The following is an 18471-nucleotide window of genomic DNA, read 5'->3' on the forward strand; positions in this document are numbered from 1 at the left end:
TTGTCCATGAGCCAGGAATGTGCCCTTGTGGTCATGAAGGCCAGTGGTATCCTGAGGTGCATCAGGAAGAGCATTGCCAGCAGGTTGAAGAAGGTGATCCTGCCCCTTTAGTCAGTCCTAGTGAGGCCATATCTGGAGTGCTGTGTTTTGAGCTTGTCAGTACAAGAGAGTCATGGAGCACCTGGAGCAGGTCCAGGGCAGGGCAACAAAGATGATTAAGGGACCAGAGCATCTCTCTTATGAGGAAAGACTGAGAGATCTGGGCCTGTTCAGCCTTGAGAAGACATGACTGAGAGAGAACCGCATCAATGTATATAAATATCTGAAGTGAGGGTGTCAAGAGGATGAAGCCAGGCTCTTCTAAGTGGTACTAAGCAATAGGACAAAAGGCAACAGGCGGAAACTGATGAACAGGAAGTTTCACTTGAATATGAGGAAAAACTTTCTCGTGTGGGTGACCAAGCACTGGAACAGATTGCCCAGAGAGGTTGTGGAGTCTCCCTCACTGGACATATCCAAGAACCACCTGGACACAACCTGTGCAATGTGTTCCAGGACAACCCTACTTGAATAGAGAGGTTGGACCATATGACACACACTGTGGTCCTTTTCCAACCTTACTCATTCTAGGATTCTGAATAAGGTTAGTTACTTATTGGAATAATGAAGTGAGTGGGTATGAAAAATCATGGTATGCGAAAAATTAAATGGGATGTGTATCAGGATCAGCGCTACATAAAAGATGCTTAGTAGCACAAATGCAAAGATCAGTGTTAGAATCCCAGAACTCCTGAATGTATTTGTTTTCTGCTCATGCCTCTCCCCACACCTCTACCTCTCTTCTTAAAGAGCATCCCTTGTACACTGATGTAGACACATCAGTGTACCACAGTATCACATTAACCACAGTTAATTACGTCTGCATAATCTGAAGATTACACCTATATACTAAGAATACTAAGTACTACAACATAGTATTACAACAGCTCCTTTATGCCAATAAAAATTATGCTACTGTTTCAGGACTTAAAAATGCCTGGATAGATTTCAGGTTATACAAGGCAAGATTCTAAAGGAGGTATACTGTTTAGTGTGCTGCAGAATAGAGTTTTATTGATCTAGACTTCAGGGATTGAAAGCCTTATGTTTAAAAATACAGAACACAATTTGCATTTTGATGCCGAGTCTATATGTCCATATACATTGACACATTTAAGAAGGAATCAGCATTGCTTTTGTTGTGTATTCCTACAGGACCAATTTTAATATAATGGAGACCATCTGGTGCTTCATCATTCTCATGTCACAAATCCAGTCTGAGGAAATAAAATACTTCTGCCACACAGGTAAACTGGCACCCACACAATCCTATAGATTTTTATATTCTAGCACCTTTTAAAAATATATGAACTTTGACCCATCTATTTATAGACACTAGAGGAAATTACTAATTTACATTTTATATAGACAAAAAGAATAATCTCATCTTACCTCACTGAATCTGGTTATCATTTTGCCTTTTCGAACATCCCAGATGAAGGCACCATTTCTGGATGTTGCCCCTGCTATGCAGTTCAGATCTCCTTTAAAGAGAGATATTTGTAAAGTGTCATGATAATTATAAGATCGCAATATTGTTTGTGTTTATACTTTAAATTGAAGAAATGAAATATCAACAGAAGACAACAATGGCACATAAACATGAATTCTCCATAGTTTAAGGTCAGCATTTGCTACTAAGTCACAAACATCAATTTCAGAAAAAGCCTGACCTGTTGTTTACATTCCTGTTTTGAGGAAAGGCAAAAGAGAAGTTGTATTGCTGTAAAAAGTATTCTCAATGCCTGCTGAAAGTCTTGCCCTTAAAAACATAGTGACCATGATGTATATGACTCAAACTAGAAAAGAGATACAATCTCAATGTTTCAACCTTAAAGTTGTAGCAACACTTTAAGCAACACTTTAGTAAGCAACACTTACTAAAGGAAAGTAGTACACTTTCCTTTAAAGGAAGATGTACTTCCCTATGTACTAAGACAAATCATAAAAATGTGACAGAACATCTAACAATAGTTTGTTTTCTTAATCTTGCACCACTGCAGCTTGCAACCCCTTAAGAAAGTGCCTGAATCTGTAACTAAACTCTACAGGGTGGAAAATCTGAATACGTAACTCCACAGCGAGAACCCGAAAACTGAATTCAGGCCTAATCTAAAAGCCACCAAATTCTCCTCACCACAGTGACTCTCTATCCCAATATAGCTATACTTTTCATAAATGGCACACTTATAGGAAAGTTTTGACTGTTATTTTATTCCAAGTTTCAGAGGCAGAAAAGACAATCTATGCAGGAGTATAGCACGGTAAATATACAAAATGGGAAGAGATTCAGGTAGGAGGATGAGAAAAGGGAAAAAAAAAAAGAAAAAAGAGTAATCACTTTTTCCAAAGACCTTCTGAGACCAAATACAAATGGTAATATGTACTGGATTATATATTAGGGATAAAGTAAAAGGCAGAGACGAAATGTCTAAGAATAAGGGATGTGAAAGAAGCAGCAAAAGCTCTGGTCAGGAGGGACGTGAGCTTTTGGACAGGATGGTAAGGAATGGAGTCAAAGCACATGCTTCCAATTAGCTTTGTGGGTTTTTTTAATTTTGTTTTGGGTTTTTTTGGTTTTGTTTTTTGGGTTTTAAGAAAACCAGCCCCCTTCAGTGAACAAACTATTCCCTCAGTTTGAGATACTACTACAAATTGAATTTAAACTTCAAAACAAAATAACTAAATATAAACACCATATTTCATACTGCCATAATTTACATACAGCAAGACAAATTATCTGTAAGACACTCTCTGAAATGAAAAAAGTGCAAATTCATTTCACATATGCAGACTACATTAAGCTTCCCATCACAATATTTCTTTTCCTGTCAGGTATTATTTCTTAGAGTTTAAAAGCCCAGGAGAGAACAGCAGCGAGATGAATTACTTAGATATTTTAAAAAGCACATATCCTGTCCAGTGAAATAGAACACAAGAAAGTCAACCTATCATTAACTACTGACATTAGTAACTATTTGTAGTATATTCCCAGGTACACTGAAGAGTGTTGCAGCATAGTTTTGAAAAGAAACTTTCCCACTGACTTCTGTGATTTCTCTAAGAAAAAGTAGATGCCTTGCAGAAAAGGCACTTCCTATTCTAATTAGGTAAAAGCAGAGCTCTTCGATGATTAGAATCCTACACAAAGAAGGAAGAGAAAGAACTAAATACGTATGTTCCACTTTTTAGCACAAAATATAATATGAACTTTAAGTAGCTGCTTCCCATGCAAAGACAGTCTTTTCGACGTTTGTGTAATGCAATGTTAGAAAGGCTCTAGAGATTTTCCTTCCTCCTTTCTGACTGAGAAATACTGGGATCATTACTCATAAGGTAAAGCCTCAGAAAGGTCTGAAGCATTGAATTCTACTGGTTTCATATATAATTTAGTTTTGTTTAAACCTTATAAGATACCCTTCTATCTAAAATGAATACTTTTATATGACAAATTCTACAGTCAATGCTAACTGAAAGAACATTCAGACATAAAGCAAAATATTCTTACCTGGAGCCCAAGAAATGGAATAAATAACCCCCTCATTACCAGGAGATGTATAAACCGCTGATAAAGTATTAATGTCCCAAACTTTTATTGTGCCATCAAATGAAGCTGTAGCAAGAAGATCAGGGTTATCAGGTTTGAATTTGCAATCAAAGATGGTCTCAACATGTCCCTTAAATGAAACAAATATTTAATCCATTTTTATTACATTTGATTTTTTAATAAGACCAACTCTAGATCAAACTCTAAAATACACTGTATTTAATTGACCTGTCAGGTCAATTAAGAGTTAAAAACCTGCATATTATGGCTTATCAGTCAAAATTAAAAGTCATAAAATAGCTTAGACTATAACAGTACTCTCTTTCAGAGATCATTATTAAAGACAGAAAAATTATTTCCTGAAACAACAGGGCACACAATGCCAGAAACTTTCTAACAATTTCTGTTGGAACTGAGTTGCTAAAATACAGAGTAAAAAAAAAAAAAAAAAGCAAAAAAAGAAAAAATAGTTAATTTTTTAAAACAGAATTAATGTTGCCCTTTTGTTATAAACTATGTGACTGCAAAATAAAGCTCTGTATGTTAAACATGTTCTACAATTTTTCTAGTATCCCACTGAATTTTCTGTGTTTCTAGATACAGTCTATGGTCTATTGTAGTTTAAATTTCAATCCATTAGAAACTCCACATGTCAGCTGCTTGTTTTCTAAGACATGCACTTGTAGAATTTAAGTTGGCAAATATATGAAACATGGTTAATATGCAAGAATTTTTTTTAAGCCTCAGTTGCTTTACAGGACCAAACCCATTAAAAATGGAAAAAGAACAGCAACCAATAGCCTCTATTCAAACACATACAGGATTACAGCTGAAAATTGTTGGGGTTTTTTCCAAATGAAAAGGGAACTTGTAAAGAGGAAAAGAGACAAATACTTAAGAATAACCAAGTGCCCTGTGAAGAAGAGGCTCATCTAATATGGGATAAACTCAATTCTGAATTTCAGTTTCAACAAAAATTTCATAATTCAGTCTTTGTAATTTTAAACTGAGTGAACTCACCATATATCCCTCTGATTTGACTAGAATCCTTTTTCTGAATTATAGAAAACCCTCCAGCCCTTCTGAGAAGGCCATCAAATTAAAATTTTAGTTAAAAAAAAAAAACTAAACCACAAAAAACCCCACAAGTCCTTAAATCTTCATTTCTGGATGAAAACAAACTGCCAGAATACTGCCAACAGGATTCAGTCCTTTGCAATAAAGAACTATTTTCAACTTCAGAACTGTCATTTGTTTCCTAGAAATTTAGAGTCTTTTTGATAGAAACTGCTGTGAAGACTTCATTCCCCATTTTTTTCCTGTTAGAAGAAAGTGTGTAAGCCAAATAAACTCTCATTTCAAAGACAGATGAACCATACCAAATCTCTAAGGAAATCCCACTTTTTGGCTCCCATGTCGTAAAGCCCCACTCCACCATCCATAAAACAACAGACGGTGTGACCAGGAGGAAGAGAAAATGCTTGGTTTTGGGTTAAAGTTGGAGGAGGAACAGCCTCACTTGTTGAAGATGTATGATGATTTTTAGTAGGATACTGTGATGAACGTGCTTAACAAAATAAAGCAAAAGACAGAAATAGAGAAGATTATTTCTTATTTCAATAATAAGTAACAATTATAAAGAGTAAAATGCTTTGTATTCCAATGAGATTTAAAAATAAAGAAATGGAGAATTCCTGTATGAAGCCTGGCCTGCTAAAGAAGGATCTTATAAAGTGTTTGATCCTTTATGCATTTGTCTAGTCCACCAGCAGCAGAGGGTACTTGGTTTAATTAAGAACTACAGAGCTGTCCAAACTTAAGGATTGACTTGGACATAACAGGACTCGTAAACAAGATTTTCTTAACTGGCAGCCATTACAATGAATAACAATCAAAATTACACTTACACTTTTTCTTTGGAGGAGAACTTAGCACATGCAAACCATGGAAACCCGTTTGCTTCAATTTAAAATTATCTATAGGTGTTGTACGTGAAACATTCCAAACACGTAACACACCAACCTGAGAATCTGAAGTTTAAGAAAAAACAAAAACAAAAAACCAAAACAGAACACAGAGATATGTGGTTTAAGGATTGATTTATGCAAAAATACAACAATGAATTAAACTTCAAATCCTAAGAAGAATTTTATAAGCAGGCACTGTCATCTCCATAGAATCACAGAATAATTAGGGTTGAAAGGGACCTGTGGAGATCATCTAGTGGAACCTCCATGGTAATATTCTATTTATCTTCCATTTACCTCTGTGGTAATATCACATTAACAACAATAATTATTAATATTAGCTATTTAAACATAGATAAATTCTATGGAACCTTTTTCATAAAATATTCTGTCTCAGTTTCCTTATTCATTCCAAGTTCAACTTGAGCAGTAAGGTCTATGGTGTGGAAAACAAATAGATTCTTTTCTTTTTTCTTAATTTATAAATCTTCAAAGTGACATCCATTAGTATAACACAATTTTATTCCTATTCCCAAAGTAACTCATATATTTGTTGCAAAAGCGTGCATAAGAAAAGTATTATTTAGTATCAAAAAAAGCAGAAAGTCACTTGCTTATGTACCCAACAAATTTAAAACAAGTAAAAACTGCTCAGTGTAGTTTTCTATTATTTTCTAGTTTTATATTGGTGTCTTGCATGTTTTTATTTGTAGAAATGTTAAGAAAAAGAAAGATCACACTTGAAGTACCAATTTTGAAGATGCAGTCCTGTATTTATTACCTTTGTATAAGTCAGGAAATAAAAGTCTTACCTCCAGTTATAAACATTCCAGGTGCACTGGAAACCCAGGCTAAACACTGAACAGATGCTGCTGCACTGGGAAAACTAAAAGTTGTGATACAGGACAGAGATTCAGAATCAACTAGTCGAATACCATTATGTAAATTAGCAACAAGAAGGTAGTCAGTTGACAAAGGGTCCCACTCCAGTGCTGTAACTGGATCCTCTTCATCTGTTCCTTCAAGGGACTCTGGTCTTAAGACATGTTTCTGATTTTTAGAACCTTTAAGTGCACAAGAAAACAGATTATTTAAAAATGAAATTAAGTATATCCTTTCAATAGTTACAAGGTTCACAAACATAATTCTTTATCTCTCCCTGAAATTTTCACTATCTTGCTCTACCGGCTGTACCAGCAAAATTAATGAAGCTGGCTTTGCAGTATTTGACTCAAAGCAGTTCTGGTTCCATTAGATCCAACTTTATTTTTAAGACAGTAGAAAAGAGAAACAGCTGTCAGGTTTATTAATATAATTTTATAAGAAAGTATGTTAAATCATATACATAATTCTAACAATTTCCAGGAGTAAAGGCCTACAGCACAGCTGTAGGAAATACAATCATTGAGTATAAGCAAATCTGCACACCACAGCAAATACAGGTAAAATAAAGGTAGTATGAACTAGAACAAAACTGTGGCAGTCAAAAAAGTTTTTATAAACAAATGCTTTTAGACTTTTTTCTTCCACAAATCTATGTGTGCAACTATGAATAATTTATAGATTCTGTAGCCAAAACAGGCCATTAAGTATCTAATTTGACACCTGCAAAAAAGAAGACACTTTTTGATCCATACTATCAAGAACCATACTTTTTAAACATATTTATTTCCCACTCTTTATTTTTACAAAGAGATGGATCTTAGTCCTGTGTCCAGTCCAATGAAATAAGAGCTGCATTTTTGAAGCTGTGATCTTGTACTAAAAAGAAACCAAACTAATTTTGTACCCCTTTTCTAGAAATAAGGGATTGACATCTTCTACTATTCAGCTTCTATCTAATTTTCAATTTCGGTACTGGAGACTACAATTAATTTTTCATATTATGATAACTGTCAGGACCTACCGATATTCCTTAATAATTGATGTAGAACAAAGCCTATTCTGATATAGGTTAAATAAAAGCTGAAAAGCTTTTGTTCACTAGGGAACATTCTGAATACTAAAACAGCTCTCACCATGATTTTCTAGGGATAATGATGTTGGTGCACATTCTGTATCAGGTAACTTTATAAAATCAGTTACTAGAAATGGGGAAAATAATTTAAAATTGCACAACAACTAACACCACAAAACAATTTCTCCATTCCACTTTTTTTCTTTGGTCTTCTGAAGCCTTGGGAATAACATCAGAAATATGATCGGATAACTGCTTTAATTTGCCAAAAATTTTAGGATTCTCATTTTTTTAAACAATATTCTCTTTTTACACTTCAGTTCACCTTTTTGGTTGACTGAAAACAACACTGAAATGAAAAACAAGAACTGACAACAAAGCAGAACTGTCATTTTTCAGTTAGCTAAAAGCAAAAAGTCTTTGAATGATCAAAGCCAGCCATGTTCAAACACTTCAGTCTCAAGAAAGTACAATCAACTACTGGGAGAGAGTATGAATATCTAGGAGTTATTCAGTTTTACCTGTGCTTCACAAAAGAATCCAAAAGGAAACCTCCTGAAAACCCTAACTGTTAAATTTTAATTTTCATTAAGAGAAGATATCAGCACTATAGATCATGCAACTGAGACACGGGTCATTTAAACAAGCTGAGCTTATTTTGAGACCAAATGAAAGGTAAAATAGTACAGAATATTTGGTTCTATATGACTGAACTGTACTCTAAAAATTAGGTACTAATTGTTGCATATTTTTTCTTCGCACTAAATGTTCTGCTACATTAATGGATAGTCTAGAGTTCATAAAAAAGAAAATACAGCCATGAGAGATAAACCTAAGTAGGTAACAATAATTAAAAAAATGTGTAGTCTGCTAATTATGCAGCAACGAGTCACACTAAAATAGAAATACTAGACCCTTCAGTGAGTCAATCACGCTGAACTTTGAAGTAATTAACCAGAACTTGTGGATGTTCAGGTTCTCTCACAATAGCATTTTGTAGGATATCTACAAAAAGACTGAAACCTTTAATAGTAAGGAATAGGAATTGTGTTAAATTTATTTCACTTGGTGACAAACTAAGTTCTGATCCAACGACAACACATTTTACATGAGGTAGATGAGGGCTAAACTTCAATCTCAAAGCAAAAAAGTTAGTGCTCTATTCTTTACTGTTAAAGTACCAATTCTTTGTGTCACCCATGTCTGCCCCTCCACTTTCTTTTTTTTAAATAGAGGGCCTATATTCACCCTACTGATTTCACTTTTTTCAGTGTATTGTTACTTTTTAGAAGCCACTAGTTAAAAAAGTCAGACAAATGTTGACTATAAACTGTAAACTAGAAACCCACAGTTAATAAAATAGCTAACTTGGATAAGTCCATGTTTTCAATTTTATCTGAATGCTAAGACACATATTAAAGGAATTTACATTTAAAGTGTAATCACAGTAATGGTACTTCTATTTTATTATTCTGTTACAATCTATTTTTCAGTATTACCTAGTTTTGAAACATATTTTAATGAATTTATCTGTTCACCAAAATTTTCATGATCTATTCTCAAACACATCTATGTTTTCGCCTAAACAAATTCTTTGTCTTTTTCTAGTAGTATAAAGAAAGCAACTTAAAAGAAAACTAATACTGGTCTGCATCCTTTCAAAATCATTATGGTGGCTCCAATTGCATTGGCTTAATTACAAGAATGTAAAGGAGGAGATGTAAAGAAAATGCTCTGCATTGTATAACTAAGAAAACATATTTTTGTGATATGGGAGGAGCAGGAATACTATGAATTAAGAACAAGTTTTATGTATGTACCCACATTATAAAATATTTATTAAAGAGGTGTAGAATTACACACATATACAGAAACAAGCGATATATATATATATAAAAAAATATTTTATCATATCAGTTTTTACCTGGCTGAAAAATAGATAGGCTTCCATCAGTATGTCCAAACACCACTTTTCCTTTTTTCTTTGGATGCCATCTAAACAGACTGATATCCGACAAGAAACTATGTGCTTCTCTATGTACAGTTACCCCGCTGTCAGGTCCTGAGATAGTCCAAATGTACAACGGCCCTCTATGGGACACAAATGCAACTGCATCACCTGCATTCCAACACCAGCTAAGTGATGAAGGAATTCCTGAAACATACAGGTAAACCTGATAAGAACCAGGACATGAAATTCAGTGTAGTATTCCTTACCGCAGAATCAGCAATTTTCTTGAAAAATTGTAGAAATAATTGTTCTACATAAAAATTACTAGACTGAAATTTAGACAACGGTATGAACATCTCATGCTATAAAAGTAAATTACACATTTCCATAGGCACGAAGTAAAATTATTTCCCAAATTACTTTAATACTACTTTGACAAACTGTATTTTATGGTATCTGTACTTCATTAGTGCTAAAGAGAATCACACTTATGAAAGAGGATAAGCCTGATTCTGTAAACAATACTTTCATTCATTCAGAATCCCATTCACCACTATGTTTTACTGTAAGCTATTTGCTACTAAGCTAGTTAAATATTGAGAACCTCAAAATGCCTATTTTTGCAATGAAATTCAGAGATAAATATAACAGAGACAGATATTTGTGAAAAAATTGGAAAGCCAGCTCTGTAATCTAAAGGAACTCTTGATAGCTTCCTTCTGGATATGTGACAGTTCTAATTCAGTTGCCTTACACCTAACTGTAGGCATTCCAGTTTAGAAATTTTGACCTTAACATCTCCAACCTTCATTATCTCCATAGTTTAAAAATGTGTGCCTGAAGGAATAAATGATGGTAAGAAAAACTCCTCAAGCTGAAAATTTAAAATTGTATTTCATATGGCAACGTCAAAGAGTGTAAAAGAGGCATTAATAGGAAGTTTAAACATATTATCCTAAAAGTAAATTCGTTTTTAAAAAGATTAAAATAATAATAATAACACTTCTTTCATGTGTAATCATTGGCTGAAGTAGATTTTTAAACAAGCAATGTATTGAAAAATAAGTATCAGCTTTTATATTAATGCATAAACTGATACAATATTTCTTTTAGAATAGATGAAATCAGTCTGGGTTTTCCTTTTGCAGGATATGCAAGATGTACAAGGTTTTCAGAGGTATCCTAAAATGCTCAGGAGAGAACAGAGCATGGAGTCTCAAAATGGCTTACTAGATCCTGAGATTCTGACTGTTCTTAGGTTGCACTCATTTTCCAAGAATGTGAATGTAAGAGTCAAGAACACTTGCTGTAATTGACTGTAAGAACAGAAATACAGGTCCTGGTTTTGACTAAAGGGAATAAATCAGAACTGGGCAGAGAGAGGTAACTGCAAACACAGATGTTTAACCCCTTAGACCTGTAACACAGTCTCCAAATCAGCAGTTTCAAGTCTTGAGAGAAGATTCAGGTAGACAAGCTTTAGGGTATTTAAACAAAAGCTGTTTTTCAAATTCACTAATAATTTATACTTGAATCTGTTAAGATTACATTTTATTTGCTTTCACTTAGGTGAAGTTATCATGAAAAAACACAAGTTTAAAAATGTAATTATTTATCCTTTTATACAGATGAAAATACTGTGCTGGGGTTTTTTTCCTGCTCAATAAGAAATCACTAACAAAGTTAATTCTTGAATTGTTCAAGTACTTTAGAAAAAAAGAATAACCTCTTTCTTTACCACTTACAAGATGGTTCACAGCAATTCATTCACACTATCATTACTTTCTAAAATTGATTGCGACAAATCTGTCAAGAATATTGTTTTGGGCAATTGTTAAACCTCTGGCCTAACAACTGCTTAGAGTTTTCATTGTATCAAGTATTTCTCATACCCATGGATTAAAAAGCTGTATGGATCAAATATCTCCTTGTCTGAAATACCTTTTGTATTGTCCAGCTTGGCCACAACTTTCTGTTCATTCACATTCCAAATAATCACTAAACTATCTGCACTGGCACTTGCAAACACATCAGGGTTGTGGGGACACCAGGATATGGCTGTGATTGTCTTCTTATGCTCAGACATAATTGCATGGAGCTTGAACTCATTGTATCGGTGATCCAGCTAAACAAATAATAAAAGACATTTTAGAAATACATTTTTTGTAAACTCACTTTACGTACTATTGGGTTGGAGATTAGTTCATATAACAGTATTAGACTTACTGATGAACTTATAGTGGATTTAACAATTGTCAGTGCCTCGCATCTGAATAAATTAAATTCTCATACATTTGATAGAAAAGTTGTCAAATATCTAATTAGCTCAATCAGTATTAACAGTCTATCCTCTTGTCTCTTATAAACTATTAAATTTCATTAATAACTTTATTCAAACAATCCTAAAATGCTTTATTTATTGGCATGGTAACAACCATTTAGTAACCTCCAAAGAGTTAAACAGGATAGAATACGAAAATGAGTTTGAAATCCTTCTCATTTTTTTAATCATACTCATTTTTTCACACACTTAAAAAATAAAAAGAGAAAAAAAAATCACATGCCCAAACATGACAAAGGAAATTTTGTTTATTTTAATCCTACAAGCGGTATAACCCTTGAAGTTAAAGTAAGTGTATCCTTTATTTCCTTACATATTTCTCATTCTGAAAATTCCACATCACAGTATTTCTATTTTTTAGTAACCACAAACTTCAGAAGACCACAGTCCTGAGCAGTTTAAGTTCCAAATCAAACAGAGGCGGGCCACAACTCTGGAACCCACAACTTTGAAGCAGTTTGATCCACTGTGCACAGGACTATTTTTATACTACAGCTTCAAATGAAACCGCAGAATTGCTTCATTTCTCTCTCAGAAAACATTTTTCTGTTGCTGCACTTCATTCATCTCAAGTGTTTGCTGGATTGTGAGCCTGGCCTTTAAAAATAACTCTTGACATATACAACTTCAGGGTTATCCTGAATGGAAGACTGAGCTTTACATAGACATCTTCTAAGCACCTACCATACTTCCAAAAGAATTGCAGAAACATTTATTAAAAGGGTTCACAGTGAGATCAACAACAATGTAAAAACATAACTATTCTGATAAACAAGGATAATCTTACCTGATAAATATAAATAGCAAGGGTAGCACAGTAGGCAAATCTGTCCCCACTAGCAGCACATATATCCTTGTTCCATGGCTGACATCCAGCAGCTAAAAGTCCCACTTGTTTAACCTGTGACATTTTTGCCTTTAAAACAGAAATTCATTAGACTACAAGAAGACAGAATTTTAAAGAAGATAATAATACTTCTTTGTTCCCATAATATCTACCTTAAAAATATAAGTAGCTTGAGATACAAAAGAATGTATTCAAAATAAAGTCAAGCAGATGTTTAGAGGCTTCGGTGCTACAGAAGAAAGGGTATTGAATACCATTCACAACAATCCACTTGGAAGGAAAAAGAAGCGGCGGGGGAGGGGAAGCAGCAAACGAAAACTTGAATAGTTCTTGATGTGTACTAGCTGAAACTCTTCATCATTCCCATTTTCTTCTGCATTCTGGTTCAATACTTTCTATATTACAGTTTAATGCCCTCTCTGCTCTCCCATTCATCTCCCACTGACAGTCAGACAAAATAAACCGTATGCTAATAGTTTTAAGTTAAAGTAACATGTGTACAAAGGTCTTCAAGCCACTTGCATAGAACAACTATGCAGTACATATTATCATCATCCTTTATAGAAAGCTTTCTAAATTTTCTTAATAATTACTGTTTAACAAAAAAGTTGAAGTAAGCTGTGAAAAAACAAGGGCAAAGCTTAGTGTAACATTACTGTACAGCAAACTATGCCTTCAACATCCAAAACAAATTTCATACTACCATCTTGCTCTGAGACAACTGATTTTAACATAAAAACGTAAGAAACACCTTGCTGGGCCAGACCAATTATCTACCTAGCCCACATTTGATTCATGGTAATATCAACACGTTACTTAGTAACAGAATGTCTCATTTGGGGCCACATTTATGCTGTGAATAGATTAATGGACTGGGGGACATTATGTAGAAAAACATTACATGAAGGATGACTTCTTTAGGTTAAAGAACTAAGACTACCATGTTGAAAGACAAGAATCTTACAGATGGTAAAACAGAATTCAACAAGTGTTTATTTCAGAGTAACAATACATCTGTCTTGTAGGATTCTGTAGTAATCTGTATTTAAAAAATCCTGTTAATAGATGAAATTTTTGAATTTTAGATGAAAAATGCTGCTCTGTACAATACCATTCTTTCACTGATTCAAGAATTCATGCTTAATAAGTATTCTTAAAATTTGATTTTTCAACTAGATTTTTCCTATTCAGGTATATATAAAGAAGTTACATGCATAAAATATTCTGAGCTGTATTACAGAAAGGAATGTACACTTTATTTACTAATATTTGTTCTTTTTAAATTTGTTATTATTTCCTGCTCCTTGTAATGAGCTATATACCATTTTACAAAGGGAAGAATTTGCTTTGAAATTCAGTACAATAGTATCTAGAAGAAATGACAGTTGTATGGCATACTAACTTACTCTCCTGTAAGTATCATGCATTAAAGCAGTTTCCTGCAGATCTTTTCAGACATTATAGATTTCTGTTAAACATACTTATAGTATAAGGGAGAAAGCAGCATTCATCAGAACAGCCTGAGTAAAAAGACAAAAAGGGCAGCATAACTGAATATATATAGGTATGATTTCACACATGGTGCATTTTTATACATTTTTCATACTTTCTAAAAAAGCACTTTATTTTGAAATAAGGGATGTACAAGTAATTATACTGAACTCTAAATATACACTGAAAAAAACCCTGTGCATGTAAAAAATGTATACCACACTGGGAAAGCTATCAGATGATGCCCACAGTTTCCAAGGAGACGAAATAAAGAGGGAGGACAACAAAAACCTTTCTTTTCAATTGGCAGAAGCAGGAACACTCTAAGCCCTCTCCTGTTGCTAAATATAGAAAAAAAAAGAAAAAACCAACCAACCACAATAAACTTAAATTTTGTATATCATAAATATTATTGAAAAATAACAACTGAATGGACTATATATAGAGCCACGGCTTTATATTAACAGCTTGAAGATAAATGCCTAATAATCCCTACCTTAGCATGGGTGTCATTTTTTGTAAACCACTTTAGCATTTCCATGTTCATTCCAATACCTTGCTGCTCCCAAAAATGGAAAATATTATTCTGGTTGTAGAACAAAATCACTTTACTTGACAGATGAAGGAACTAAACCTTGATGTTCACAGAATAATGCAGTTACTACAGGATACAGGAGAAAAGATTGAGCATTGTGTCGCACCACACACAAAACGGCAGTGTCAGTAGCCTGGCAACTGTAGTTCTTTAAAAGGCACCATTTTAATTTTAACCTAACTCCTGCTTCTCTGCTTCAGCTACTCAGCGTATTTCATTGCTTTTTGTATTTCCCAATTGTACTACAATGGCACTTGTAGAATAATAACAGTTCTTTAAACCCATCACTTAACACTCTTCCATTATCAATACATGTGCTTGCATGTTTTAAGCATCCATAACTTTATAACCAATAACAGATGCTTACAACCAATAACAGATGCTTACATGTGCTTTGATTATGGTCCATGTGGTGTATGACCTGTCCAAATGAGTCCCCATGCAGTAAGGCATGTGGATATACAAATGTGGATATACAATAGCCTTATATTAATCAATATGCTTCTGTGTATACAAACCCCTAGTTTCTTAACAACTACATACAGTGAAGTGCCAGTGTCCTCGGCTTCTGTTCATTCTATTGTTGCTATCTTCCCATTAAGTTTGTATCTTTTCTTATGTGGAAAGCATGCTGATGCTCCTGTAACTACTGTCCTCATGTAACAATATTTTTGTCAGCATGTCAACAATAATGTAATAATCAAAAAGATCTTTAGTGATACCAAAGTGATGTCTCCCTAAGATATTGGGTATATTTACCCATCTTTGAGGGAAAATCCATTGAGGATGAAAACGTGACCTAGGAACCACAGAGTTTCAAATTCATTACCATATCAAATGGGACCAGTTTAAAGCAAAATCATTTAAGTTTGCTAAAAGCATGAAGTTCTTCAAGGCTACCAAGAAATCTTGGCATGTCTACAAGACACAGCAGTAAACAACTTCTGCCTGACAATGCCTGCCTCAATAGTAGCATTGAGTCTCATGTAATAACATAATTCATTAATAACATATTCATAATTAAACATAAATAATTACACACATAAATAAATAAGCACATTACAGCCATGTTAAGAAATTAAATTCTCATAATTTGTCCAGACCCATGAAATAATGGAGAACTGGAAATATTCTGGTATATATGAAGCTTAAAAGCCAATAGAAAACTTAGACCGTGAAAATTTTGACAAAATAAAAAAAATTCTTCCTACTTTGGAATGCTGCAATATGCTAACAAATTTTTAGTTCTTGATGTGATCTACCCAACTGCAGTTACTAGTGTAGGTCTCTACATAGTCTGATTGAGATGATACACACTACTTCAAGAAACTGCTTCTGGGCAAAAGATGAGCTAAGTCTGACTATATTAATAATGACAGTCACAATGTAAAACCATGTAGAATAATTATATAGGTTTACACATGTACTGTTAGACACAGAAATGCAGTCTGACATACTCTCCAGCAGAATTTAACCAAGGTAGTCTACTACTTGCTAAAGCACCGGATTGGTTGCTAGTTTGCCCTTAAGCAGTACAGACAATATGTACACTTCTCTGCAAAAACTGGGAAAGTTTTTTCCACTTTTGTATACAATTCATGGCACACAGGCCATCTACAGCTCCCAGAGAATCAGAAGATTAACCAGAGGCAGGCAGAGCATGCCTTGGACAAAGCTTTGAACTTCAACAAGATTCTTCAAAAACATCAGAAGCCTTGGCTAGACTCTTGCAACCAGAATTGCAGATGACATTTCCTAGCCTATGGTAACCTAGCAAGTGTTCAAAATGCATGCATTGCTATCCAGACAATGACTAGGAAAAGAATACTTTGATTTAAAAGCTCATTTTAAATGAACAAGTGTTCTACTAGTGTTTACAGCCATTTTAAACCTCCACAATAAACTTGGACCCAAATCACTACCAGAATTTCTTTAACTACAGGATCTCTTGGCTTCACAAGGGAAGTAGTTGTGGACCTTTCTCTGAAGTTTGAAACTTGAAATCGCAGTCCAAGATTATATTTCACAGAAACAAACATTTGAAATAAAACCCAAATACATTAATCCAAGATTGATACCCTGCTTAGAAAATCTAAGGTAAACAACATTAAAAAACCATAACTTAGAACAAGCCTTACAGAGGAGTGGTTTTGACTGTCTTGACTACACTACTTGTACATTTAACTAGAATATCCTTTATTGTGCAACTTTAACAAAATAATCTAAAGACCAACACTTGGGTTCGAAACAAAGCATGCAGAAATGCTAACAGTTCTAACAATACATCATCAGCAATGCTAAGCTACACACCTAATCAATACGAAACACATCTAGTATCGTCTATAGAATATTGGTTTATCATATGGTATCAGAAATCGAGTTTGCAGATACTGTGCGTAATACAAAGAGATATATACAACCACGTCTGATCTCAGTATGAAGCATCTAAGAGTTTCCATAAGATTTTGTTCTCATCTTCCAATCCGGAACTACTCCAATCACCAGAAGATTGCTTTTCTGTATACAAATTGCCAAGGTAGTTCTGATGTCAGATAAAGTTACCTCTTGGCACATCTCACACCTGAATCCCTGATGACAGCTATTAAAAGGTAACTCCACATCTGAAACATTCACATCACGAGTGACATATAAAAAGAGAACAGTGAAACAGTATTAAAATCTGCCGGTTTTTTATACTTACGAGCATATAACTGGCATTATCAAGTAATACACAATAATACAATGAAAGCAGCTGCTTATGTTTCAGTAGCATCTCCTGCATTCCAATCTGTTAGCTCACGATATTGTATGGAAACAAGAAAAAGAAATCACAGAAATAATGGTTCCATAAAGGAGCTTAACACAGTGAAATATATGAGACTTATATTCACTTCCTACCATAAATCTATGAAAGCAGCTGCAGACTAAGCTTGCCTAAGGCATGCAGTTAATAAACATTAAAATAAAAAAAAAAAAATCAAAGATATCCTGCAAATGTTGCTATAGTAACAACTCCCCCTCCTCAGAAACATGTTAATAAAAACATACAGCTATCCAAGGTACAACTAGACACATTTAATATCTCCCAAATATTTTTGTTTTACTCAATTACTGCTTATAACTACTTTAGTTTACTCCATGCATGCTATATTAATTCCTCTAATACAATAAAATTAAATATTTGATTTCCATCTCATTGCATATTAAAGAATTACTCATTAAATTATGCAACCTAAAAATGCAAGTAGGTGGCCATCAAACTTCCAGTACCTTTTATCCAGCTACCAATATTAATTTTCAAAAATCTCATTTTGGATGTGCTTTACCCAGGATTCAAGACCTCATTAAAACTACTAAAAATCCCTTGCAAGTACCACAATGGAAATATTATTTTTTGATACTATCGATACAATAAACAGCAGCTTAAAGAAGAAAAATATAAAAGTAGTAAAAGAGAAAATTTAAATTTAAACAATTCTTACTCGTCGTTGTCCTTCATACCAATCATCTTCATCAAACCAGTGAGAAATATATGTCATCCAAGCCATGACAGAAGGCACAGTTGAAATAAAAAATACAGAACCTGAACACATATAAGTCCAATGTGTTCTGTGCTAAAATTTACTCAACACTACAACAACCTCCTCAAAGAACAGATCTGAACTCTGATATGAAT

General features: G+C 33.9%; 1 protein-coding gene across 3 annotated transcripts in view; it reads right to left on the bottom strand.

Moving 5' to 3' along the window:
- Positions 1-18471, bottom strand: part of WDR17 (WD repeat domain 17) — a 55641-nt gene that overhangs the window by 26799 nt on the left and 10371 nt on the right. For 2 of the 3 annotated variants that reach the window (XM_032685877.1, XM_032685878.1), the window contains 8 exons: positions 12650-12778; positions 11463-11646; positions 9495-9725; positions 6426-6677; positions 5554-5676; positions 5026-5213; positions 3608-3776; positions 1492-1583 (listed from right to left, as the gene is read on the bottom strand). In XM_032685877.1, the coding sequence (XP_032541768.1) occupies positions 1492-1583; positions 3608-3776; positions 5026-5213; positions 5554-5676; positions 6426-6677; positions 9495-9725; positions 11463-11646; positions 12650-12772 (1362 nt within the window). In that variant the 5' untranslated portion in view covers positions 12773-12778. Of the gene's footprint in view, positions 1-1491; positions 1584-3607; positions 3777-5025; positions 5214-5553; positions 5677-6425; positions 6678-9494; positions 9726-11462; positions 11647-12649; positions 12779-14696; positions 18396-18471 lie in introns of those variants that run through there. The other variant, XM_032685876.1, reaches the window with a different exon arrangement.

The sequence above is a fragment of the Chiroxiphia lanceolata genome, chromosome 4 (genome assembly GCF_009829145.1).
Source record: "Chiroxiphia lanceolata isolate bChiLan1 chromosome 4, bChiLan1.pri, whole genome shotgun sequence".
In the NCBI taxonomy this organism is placed as follows: domain Eukaryota; kingdom Metazoa; phylum Chordata; class Aves; order Passeriformes; family Pipridae; genus Chiroxiphia; species Chiroxiphia lanceolata.